This window comes from Octopus sinensis, linkage group LG4, assembly GCF_006345805.1.
Source record: "Octopus sinensis linkage group LG4, ASM634580v1, whole genome shotgun sequence".
In the NCBI taxonomy this organism is placed as follows: Eukaryota; Metazoa; Mollusca; class Cephalopoda; order Octopoda; family Octopodidae; genus Octopus; species Octopus sinensis.
Genome location: NC_043000.1, coordinates 10,975,817 through 10,988,076, shown reverse-complemented (window position 1 = coordinate 10,988,076; position 12,260 = coordinate 10,975,817). Strand labels below are relative to the sequence as shown.

The window sequence follows — 12,260 nt, the reverse complement described above, 5'->3', positions numbered from 1 at the left end:
AGAGACCTGCTGATAAAATCACAGGATGTGTGATGAAAGTACTTTGACTAAGAAGATAAAATAATAATAATAATAATAATAATAATAATAATAATAATAATGATAATAATAATAATAATGATAATAATAATAATAAAGCTGCAATGAAGTCAATATAGTGTATGTGTTCAATTGGTAAAATATAACCAACCCCAAGTATAGCAATAGTAAAATGGGTAAAGATCCCTTTTGGTCATGAATGACCATGGGATTGCACCTAGAAAGCTTCCCTCCATACATATATACTCTTTTACTTGTTTCAGTCATTTCAAACAAATGGATGAAGTCAATTACATCGACCCCAGTGCGTAACTGGTACTTATTTAATCGACCCCGAAAGAATAAGTCCCCTTCACCGCCTTTAGTTGAGCAAATCGACCCCAGGACTTATTCTTTGTAAGTCTAGTACTTATTCTATCAGTCTCTTTTGCCGAACCACTAAGTTATGGTGACGTAAACACACCAGCATGTTGGGTGGGGGCAGCCTCCCCTGGCACCTGTGCCGGTGGCACGTAAAAAGCACCCACTACACTCACGGAGTGGTTGGCGTTAGGAAGGGCATCCAGCTGTACAAACACTGCCAGATCAGACTGGAGCCGGGTACAGTCACCTGGCTTCCCAGACCCCGGTCGAACTGTCCAACCCGTGCTAGCACAGAAAACGGACGTTAAACAATGATGATGATATATATATATATACAACAGGTTTCTTTCCAGTTTCTGTCTACCAAATCCACTCACAAGGCTTTGGTTGGCCCGAGGCTATAGTAAAAGACACTTGTCCAAGGTGCCACGCAGTGGGACTGAACCTGGAACCATGTGGTTTATATGCAAGCTACTTACTACACACCTATCCCTACACCTTAATATATATATATATATATATATATATATATATATATAATTCTTTCTGTTTTGTGTAACATTTCTGTGTTTTTTTGTATACATTTGCTGCTTTCTTCCAAGGAATCTAATGCTCTTAGTTAGTTTTTCCTTGGAGTTGGCCAGATTGGAGCAATCTTGAGTATAACCAGCCGAAATTGGAAAGATAATCTGAGGATAGAAAACTCTAAATGACCCGTCCTTGTTTTCCTTGTATCGGCTATCTAGATGTTTTGCATTCTTGTCCCATTTTTGTATTACCTAACTGTCTGGAAGTTTTGCATTCTTGCCCCATTTTTGTATACACTGGACTCCTCTGTTGATGAAAAATCGCTCCAATACTCCACGACGTCTGAAGCTTTTGAACCTTTTGAACTTTTCATAACTTTTTTATACTTTCTAAACTTTTTTTGTACTTTCTGCTTTTTTCTATTATCGTTTTTTCCTACACCTTCTTTATTATCTCGCCTTGTTTCTTTCTGTGGAAGAGCGTATGCTCGAAACGTTAAAGACTTTTTCACTTCCCGAGTGAGCTTTATACTAATACATCTGTTTGTTGTCTACACCACCTGTCTTCGTCTTTTGTTTTTTGTGAATTGTCCCCATATATATATATATATATATATATAGCAGTGTCCGTGTCGGTGACATGTAAAGGTACCAACCGATCATGGTCGTTTGCCAGCCTGCTCTGGCCCCTGTAAAAATCACCCACTACACTCACGGAGTGGTTGGCGCTAGGAAGGGCATCCAGCTGTAGAAACCTTGCCAGGTCAGACTGGGGCCTGGTGCAGCCTCCATGGCTTACCAGACCCCGGTCAAACCGTCCAACCCATGCTAGCATGGAAAATGGACGTTAAATGATGATGATGGTATAAAGAACACAAAAGTATGTGTGATGAAGAAGAACAACAGCAAGAGGAAAGATGAAGGTAAAGAAGAAGAGGAAAAAAGTAAATGAAAACAAGAAATTATTAAAAAAACATAAAATAAGAAATATGATTAATAGTAATTGAGAACAGTGGGGGAAAATTTAAGTCAATCAAACATAACTAAATCGAATATTTATGAATGGTTAGTATTGTTATGTTCTTGTCAAAAGATGACCTTTGTGGTGAGGTCACCTCTTTAGTTGTCACAGGTGGTATGGTGTACATATATATATATACATACACACACACACACACAAACATATATGCATATATACACATATACACATGCTAATATACTTATTTGCCTCTAACCTTTATATCTTTGCATGTACACACACATATATGCATACATACATACTTATACATACACACATACATGTTTAGATGTAAAGACACACATAGACTCCCATACACACACACACACACACGCATGCACACACACACAAACATACATACATACACACATACATAGAGTGGCATGTAAAAAGCACCATTTGAGTGTGATCGTTGCCAGTGATGCCTGACTGGCTCAGTGCCAGTGGCACATAAAAAACACCGTTTGAGCTTGGTCAATACCAATACCACTTGACAGGCCCTCATGCCAGTGGCACGTAAAAAGCACCCACTACACTCTAGGAGTGGTTGGAAGGGCATCCAGCAGTAGAAACTTTGATTGGAGCCTGGTGCAGCCTTCTGGCTTGCTAGCCCTCGGTCAAACCACAGGAGAATGAGAGAAAGATTGGGAGACAACAAGATAGAGATGGTAGCAAAGTGCTGAGTGTGCTCACAAGGGACAGGGATCAGAATATAAATGGGATGGTCTAGTAAAGAAAGATAGATATAGATGGTGGCAAGTGCAGGGCATACCCTTGAGCTTCAAAGGTCATAATATATATTTCTTTATTGCCCACAAGGGGCTAAACTTAGAGGGGACAAACAAGGACAGACAAAGAGCTTAAGTCGGTTACATCGAACTCAGTGTGTAACTGGTACTTAATTTATCGACCCTAAAAGGATGAAAGGCAAAGTTGACCTCGGCAGAATTTGAACTCAGAACGTAATGACAGCCAAAATACCGCTAAGTATTTCGCCTGGCATGGTAACGTTTCTGCCAGCTCGTGGCCTTCAAAGGTCATAATATGAGTGGCAGGACATTGCCAAAGAAGCATGATTAGAGAGTGAGGAGGAGATTGCAGTGAGTGGTGAAAACCTGAGTATATAGAGTGTGGAGGGGGGCTACTGAATAGGAATGATACAGAGAAAGAGGGCCATGAGGACAGGATTTAGGTCAGAGTATGAAGGAGGAAATGTGAGGAAGCCGGGGTAGGGTGTGTGAAAAGCTTTCTTGTTAGATGTGGGAGAAACACACAGGTGGGGGGGGGGGCTATTGGATAGCAATGATACAGTGAGACAGGGCTAAGAGGACAGGACTGGGGAGTGGGAGGTGTGGGGAAAGAGACATAGAAATGTAGTTAGGTTTTCTTGCAAACATACGATTCATTGTGCAAACACACACACATATATACTCGTTTACTAGTTTACTTGTTTCAGTCATTTGACTGCGGCAATGCTGGAGCACCGCCTTTAGTCGAACAAATCGACCCCAGGACTTATTCTTTGTAAGCCTAGTACTTATTCTATCAGCCTCTTTTGCCGAACTGCTAAGTTATAGGGACGTAAACACACCAGCATTGGTTGTCAAGCGATGTTGAGGGGACAAACACAAACACACAAACATACACACACACATACACACGCACACACACACTTACACACACACACATATATATATATACATATATACGACAGACTTCTTTCAGTTTCCATCTCCCAAATCCACTCACAAGGCTTTGGTCGGCCCGAGGCTATAGTAGAAGACACTTGGCCAAAGTGCCACGCAGTGGGACTGAACCCGGAACCATGTGGTTTATAAGCAAGCTACTTACCACACAGCCACCTCTGCACCTATACGATATATTATTCAAACACATACACATATAGAGGTAAGTGTATACATGCAAGCGTGTGTGTGTGTCTGTGTGTGTGTGTGCACAATTATAACCCAGCTAAAGACTGATTACCTGTCTGGTGCAAACCTCTCAGCCAAAGCAAAGCAGCTGTGTTAAAACTTGAATTCATTCCCTCTGACAATTCATCAGATATTAGTGTATCACTATATTTTATAAAAACCCTATGTATGCTTACACACACACACACACACACACACACACACACACACACACACACACACCACACACACACACACATGTATGCACACAAAAACAAAAAAACACACACATACATAAGCCTTCATCATGGAATACTCACAGTTGGCAAGTGAAGAACGTTAGCTATGATCAATTCTGCTGACTGTTTTGCTTCAGGAATACCCGACAATGACATCTTTATTGTCCAGTTGTTGCATAATTCTCCTACAGTGACAGCTGGTACATTTGCTGCTGATGATGATGATGATGAAGGTCTGTTGGCAGAATGCTTTAGATACCAGCATGGTGCTACACTTGAATGTCGTACAGGAGACTCTGATAAAAAGACAGAAAAAAGTTATTACAAGAGACAGAACATACCATCAAATTGTTATAGACAATCCATTTTTGATACTGTCAAATTGTTATAGACAATCCATTTTTCATGCTGTCAAATTGTTATAGACAATCCATTTTTCATACTGTCAAATTGTTATAGACAATCCATTTTTCATGCTGTCAAATTGTTATAGACAATCCATTTTTCATGCTGTCAAATTGTTATAGACAATCCATTTTTCATACTGTCAAATTGTTATAGACAATCCATTTTTCATACTGTCAAATTGTTATAGACAATCCATTTTTCATACTGTCAAATTGTTATAGACAATCCATTTTCATACTGTCAAATTGTTATAGACAATCCATTTTTCATACTGTCAAATTGTTATAGACAATCCATTTTTCATACTGTCAAATTGTTATAGACAATCCATTTTTCATACTGTCAAATTGTTATAGACAATCCATTTTTCATACTGTCAAATTGTTATAGACAATCCATTTTTCATACTGTCAAATTGTTATAGACAATCCATTTTTCATACTGTCAAATTGTTATAGACAATCCATTTTTCATACTGTCAAATTGTTATAGACAATCCATTTTTCATACTGTCAAATTGTTATAGACAATCCATTTTTCATACTGTCAAATTGTTATAGACAATCCATTTTTCATACTGTCAAATTGTTATAGACAATCCATTTTTCATACTGTCAAATTGTTATAGACAATCCATTTTCATACTGTCAAATTATTATAGACAATCCATTTTTCATACTGTCAAATTGTTATAGACAATCCATTTTTCATACTGTCAAATTGTTATAGACAATCCATTTTTCATACTGTCAAATTGTTATAGACAATCCATTTTTCATACTGTCAAATTGTTATAGACAATCCATTTTTCATACTGTCAATTATAGACAATCCATTTTTCATACTGTCAAATTATTATAGACAATCCATTTTTCATACTGTCAAATTATTATAGACAATCCATTTTTCATACTGTCAAATTATTATAGAAAATCCATTTTTCATACTGTCAAATTATTATAGACAATCCATTTTTCATACTGTCAAATTATTATAGACAATCCATTTTTCATACTGTCAAATTATTATAGACTATCCATTTTTCATACTGTCAAATTATTATAGACAATCCATTTTTCATACTGTCAAATTGTTATAGACAATCCATTTTTCATACTGTCAAATTATTATAGACAATCCATTTTTCATACTGTCAAATTATTATAGACAATCCATTTTTCATACTGTCAAATTATTATAGGCAATCCATTTTTCATACTGTCAAATTGTTATAGACAATCCATTTTTCATACTGTCAAATTGTTATAGACAATCCATTTTTCATACTGTCAAATTGTTATAGACAATCCATTTTTCATACTGTCAAATTGTTATAGACAATCCATTTTTCATACTGTCAAATTGTTATAGACAATCCATTTTTCATACTGTCAAATTATTATAGACAATCCATTTTTCATACTGTCAAATTATTATAGACAATCCATTTTTCATACTGTCAAATTATTATAGACAATCCATTTTTCATACTGTCAAATTATTATAGACAATCCATTTTTCATACTGTCAAATTATTATAGACAATCCATATTTCATACTGTCAAATTATTATAGACAATCCATTTTTCATACTGTCAAATTATTATAGACAATCCATTTTTCATACTGTCAAATTGTTATAGACAATCCATTTTTCATACTGTCAAATTGTTATAGACAATCCATTTTTCATACTGTCAAATTATTATAGACAATCCATTTTTCATACTGTCAAATTGTTATAGACAATCCATTTTTCATACTGTCAAATTATTATAGACAATCCATTTTTCATACTGTCAAATTATTATAGACAATCCATTTTTCATACTGTCAAATTGTTATAGACAATCCATTTTTCATACTGTCAAATTATTATAGACAATCCATTTTTCATACTGTCAAATTTTTATAGACAATCCATTTTTCAAACTGTCAAATTGTTATAGACAATCCATCTTCCATATTGTCAAATTGTTGTAGACAATCCAATTTTTATACCGACAATCCAATAATCCACCAATATCTGGGATCAAACTGATTGATGTGACTGGAGTACATTTTCAAGTGAGTATAATTGATTACTTTTCGCTTTTTTAAACATAAAAATACCAATAACATTTTATGCATTTCTAATTATTTATATATATATATATATATATATATATGGAAGTTTGCTGTGCGTGAGGAGACCCGGCAGGACAAGTGAGACCATAACCCGTGGCCTTCTACATGGGATGTAGCCAGCCCACTTATGCATACCTTCCCTTCTTGGGACACAAAACTCTACTTGTGAAGACCTGTTGAGGCAAGTGAGAATCAGAATCGAAATTAATCAATGGAAATTGCAGCTGAGTTACCAGTGCCGGTGGCACGTAAAAAGCACCATCTGACCATGGCCGTTTGCCAGACTCGTCTGGCACCACCATCCATTCATGGCCGTTGCCAGCGCCGCCCCAACTGGCCTCGTGCTGGTGGCACATAAAAAGCACCATCCAATCGTGGCCGTTTGCCAGCCTCGCCTGGCCTCCGTGCCGGTGTCACATAAAAAGCACCATCCGACCGTGGCCGTTTGCCAGACTTGTCTGGCACCTGTGCAGGTGGCACGTAAAAAGCACCCACTACACTCATGGAGTGGTTGGCGTTAGGAAGGGCATCCAGCCGTAGAAACATTGCCAGATCAGACTGGGCTTCCCAGACCCCAGTTGCACCGTCCAACCCATGCTAGCATGGAAAGCGGACGCTAAACGATGATGATGATGATGATGATGATGATACACTCAGGCAATGATTATTTTTCTCTAATGTGGTTCGTAAGCAAGCTACTTACCACACAGCCACTCCTACACCTACTTGCAAAACAAGACTCCTCAACTGAATGGGGGTGTAGTATTAAGGGGAGTGGCTTTATGCCAGATATTGATTAAAAATTTTGGCACAAGGTCAACAATTTCAAGCGAGGTGGTAAGTCATTTACCCCAGTGCTCAATTGGTATTTATTTTATCAATCCCAAAAAGATGAAAGATAAGGTCGACCGCAGCGGAATTTGAGCTCAAAATGCAGCGGAATTTGAGCTCAAAAAGACAAAATGCTGCTAAGCATTTTGTTTGGCATGCTGACAATTTTGCCAGTTCACCACCTTGGATTTATGCCAGATATTAAGAGGTAAAAAATAGAGGGACAAGAACAGGTGTTTTGCTGTGGAAGAGCTACATGGCTACACCAGCTGGAAAGTGAGAAAAGAGATAGTGGCTATGAGGTGTCAGGATATATCCACAAGGTACAATAAAGGTGAATATAAGCGAAAATAAGAACAGAGGATCAGAAACATGGGCAGAAAGGTAATCATCATCATTTAATGTTCATCTTTCTCGCTGGCATAAGAAATTGAAAGAAGAAAGAAATTCATAAGAAATTGAAATTGAAATTTCTGGCTGGCCAAATATTGACTCTGTTTTGTCTAAGGAAAGTTTATGCTGGATTATCTTTTTATCATTTTGTTTGGATGTTTTTTTTTAATTCATTGTTCCGATCGTGGCCGATGCCGGACCCCCTTGGCACCTGTGCAGGTGGCACGTAAAAAGCACCCACTACACTCGCAGAGTGGTTGGCGTTAGGAAGGGCATCCAGCTGTAGAAACTCTGCCAGATCAGACTGGAGCCTGGTGCAACCCCTGGCTCCCAGACCCCGGTCGAACCGTCCAACTCGTGCTAGTGCGGAAAACGGACGTTAAACGATGATGATAATGATGATGATGATGATACTCTTCAAATGAAGATTGTTTTCTTCATTTCTGCAACAAATAACAAATGAAAAACCATTGAATGAGGTTAGCCTCATTCAATTGATGTGAGATTGAAACAGCAAGCCTGCTGACACAACTAAGTTCAGGCTGGATGATTTTCAACACTTGATTCAGATATTTGAAGAATACCTGCAATCATCCTGGTTGTATAACTGGGGTTGGTACCAACTAACTTCTTCATTTTCTCACTCTTAATCTCAGTTGGCTGGCCAGAATGAGGACCGAAAATTTTTCCAACAGAAATCTGCAACCAGAAACATAATATTTGCACATTTGGTCCACCTCCCCATGAAATTCTATCATCATAACAGTGCTAAACCTGCCTGTCAGTATATATGCTCTTCTTTTCACATTGTAAAGAAACAGTGTGTGGGGGTTTGTGTATGTGTGTGTGTGTGCATGCACATGCCTGTGTGTGTAGATGCAGACATAGCTGTGTAATTAAGAAACTCACTTCGGAACCATATGATTGGGGTTTCAATCCTACTCGTGAATGTCGTTGGCAAGTGTTTTATACTATAGGCATGGGTTGACCAATACCTGGTGGTAAACAGAAGCTAAAAAATGCCACATAAGTGTGCGTGTGTGTGTGTGTGTGTATGTGTGTGTGTGTGTGTGTGTGTGTGTGTGTGTGTGTGGGTGTGTGGATATGTGTGTGGATATGTGTGGGTGTGTGGATATATGTGTGTGTGTGTGTGGATATGTGTGGGTGTGTGTGTGTGGATATGTGTGGGTGTGTGTGTGTGTGGATATGTGTGGGTGTGTGTGTGTGTGGATATGTGTGGGTGTGTGTGCTGTCTCCTTGTTTTGACATTGTGTGATAGTTGTAAGCAAGTGTCAATGTTGTGCTAGTGATGTCACCATCATGTTTCCAACATTCTGCAATAAGCATATCTGGCCTTAAGGCGGCGAGCTAGCAGAATCGTTAGCACATCAGGCGAAATGCTTAGCGGTATTTCATCTGCCACTACGTTCTGAGTCCAAATTCTGCCGAGGTCGACTTTGCCTTTCATCATTTCGGGGTCGATTAAAATAAGTACCAGTTATGCACTGGGGTCAATATGATCGACTTAATCCCTTTGTCTGTTCTTGTTTGTCCTCTCTGTGTATAGCCCCTTGTGGGCAGTAAAGAAATGAATAAGCATATTTGGCCATGGGGCAAATATGACCTTACTTGGAAACAGGTGAGATTTTGTGGCAGGAAGAGCATTAAGCCATAAAAAAAAAAATCTACCTAAACAAATTGTTCAACCCATGCAAGCATGGAAAAGTGGATATTAAAACAATAATGATAATGAGGTACTTTTTTTTGTCTGTGCTTCATTAGATTTTTCTAATGTTTCACTGTCATTGTCATCATCATCGTCACCATTTTAACATCCACTTTTCCATGCCTGCATGGGTCAGATGAAATTCACGGTAGCAAATTTCCAATGGTTGGCTGCTCTTCTTGTTGCCAGCTGTCACTTGTTTCCATGCAAAGTAATAATCTCTCAGTCTGTTGAACAACAAAAAAACCTGGACATTGTGTGGCAAATTGGAAACATGATCTTGTCTGAATGAGTCTTTTCTTTACCTATGATTGCAAAGCATGGCAAGACATGTCAAAAAGCATCTACTGACAGCAAGACTTGTTTACCGTCAGTGAACATGTGACAATGAGGGAAGTAGGAACTTGCTCACTCACTCACTCACACACACGTTCATGATGATGATGATGATGTGTATATGTATGGGTGTGAATGTGTGTGAGTGAGTGAGCAAGTTCCTACTTCCCTCATTGTCACATGTTCACTGACGGTAAACAAGTCTTGCTGTCAGTAGATGCTTTTTGACATGTCTTGCCATGCTTTGCAATCATAGGTAAAGAAAAGACTCATTCAGACAAGATCATGTTTCCAATTTGCCACACAATGTCCAGGTTTTTTTGTTGTTCAACAGACTGAGAGATTATTACTTTGCATGGAAACAAGTGACAGCTGGTAACAAGAAAATTTGCTACAGTGAATTTCATCCGATCCATGCAGGCATGGAAAAGTGGATGTTAAAATGGTGATGGTGAAAGATTAGAAAATTCAATGAAGCACAGACAAAAAACAGCTCAAATACACAGGTCTGAATACAAAGGAAATTACCATACTCCTTCATCAGCTGTTGACTGAGGATCAATGCAGTTTCAGTGCATCATATGATTTTATAGTCCCAGCAGACAATATGGAAATGGTATTGCCCTGGGGGAAGGTGAGGAAGATGAGCTGGTGCAGCTACTCTGATTCACAGGGTTGCTTGCACTTGCAGACACCCATCTCCACCCCGATAGTGGTGAGCAGAGTCATGGTCGAGGGGGTGCTGAGAATGCCAGAGGTCACCACTGCCACAGGCTTGACCATGAACCTGTCAGAGAGCAAGCAATATTTTGAATTTGCTTTTCTCAGCCTGACGAGCAGCAAAGCCCAGGCTGGTAGTCGGACACAACAAACTGCCACTGGAGGTGTCACAGCATGTGACATCTGAATGAAATAGGAATCAAAGGGAGCCATACATTAGTGTAGATGGTGGAGGGGCAAAGGGGGGCACTTTTAAAGCGGTACCACTTTTGGGTCTGCTGTAGGTAATATGTGTTTTTTGCGGGGTCTGGGGATGGCAAACAGAAGGGCCGCCCGAGGCAGCACACACTCTAGTTACGCTAGTGGGTCCATAGGCAAAAAATCGTTGAGAACCACTGCTTTAGGTTAAAGCATCAGGAGACCACAGAGCATAATATCAATTAATGAATGACAAGAGAACAGGAGTTATATAATCACCTTCATTAATTTACAGCTGTTTCTTCAATAAGATGCTCAGCTCTGGGTGCACAGCTGTAGGCTAATGAAGGTGATTGTGCAGTTCTTGTTCTCTTGTCATTCATTAATTAAAATGTGTGTGTGTGTGTGTGTGTGACAAAGAGAGAGAGAGATACAAAGTGAAAAAGAGAGAGACAAAGTGAGAGAGACAAAGAGAGGGAGAAACAAAGAGAGAGAGAGAAAGACAAAGAGAGAGACAAAGAGAGAGAGAGAGACAAAGAGAGAGAGAGAGAGAGACAAAGGGAGAGAGAGAGAGAGAGACAAAGAGAGAGAGAGAGAGACAAAGAGAGAGAGAGAGAGAAACAAAGAGAGAGAGACAAAGAGAGAGAGAGAGAGAGACAAAGAGAGAGATATACAAAGTGAAAGAGAAAGAGAGACAAAGAGAGGGAGAAACAAAGAGAGAGAGAGAGAGACAAAGAGAGAGACAAAGAGAGAGAGAGAGAGACAAAGATAGAGACAAAGAGAGAGAGACAAAGAGAGAGAGAGACAAAGAGAGAGAGAGAGACAAAGAGAGAGAGAGACAAAGAGAGAGAGAGAGACAAAGAGAGAGAGAGACAAAGAGAGAGAGAGAGACAAAGAGAGGGAGAAACAAAGAGAGAGAGAGACAAAGAGAGGGAGAGACAGAGAGAGAGAGACAAAGAGATAGAGACAAAGAAAGAGAGAAATTCATTAATAAACCTGCACATACAATGTATGGAAAATAGACATTAAACGATGATGATGATGATGTACGATACTATTCATCAGTAATTTGTAACATTCACCCTTTGTGAGTTATCTTTATCATGCATCTTTTTTAAGTATTATTTTCCTACAGTGGAAAAGCCCAAGCCATATCAGAGATAGATCTTATCATGATCAATTACAGCTTACCACAGCTAACCTGATCTATTTCTAGTTGAGAACCTGAATAAAATCATCTGAATTGAAGTCATGGACTTTTGTTTATTTTGTTGAAATTTTTAATATCCATCATCATCATCATTAACCCTTTCGTTACCAACCCAGCTGAAATTGGCCCTCGCTCTGTGTACAAATGTCTTGTTTTCATAAGTTTTGAATTAAAATCTTCCACCAAACCTTAGTCATAATTTATGTTCCTAA

At 38.8% G+C, this 12,260-nt stretch overlaps 1 protein-coding gene across 2 annotated transcripts in view; it reads right to left on the bottom strand.

Annotated features, from left to right (window-relative positions):
• LOC115210233 (MTRF1L release factor glutamine methyltransferase) overlaps positions 1 to 12,260 on the bottom strand; it is a 69,190-nt gene that overhangs the window by 39,508 nt on the left and 17,422 nt on the right. For both annotated transcript variants that reach the window (XM_036501758.1, XM_029778707.2), the window contains exon 2: positions 4,181 to 4,395. In XM_036501758.1, the coding sequence (XP_036357651.1) occupies positions 4,181 to 4,395 (215 nt within the window). The remainder of the gene's footprint in view (positions 1 to 4,180; positions 4,396 to 12,260) is intronic.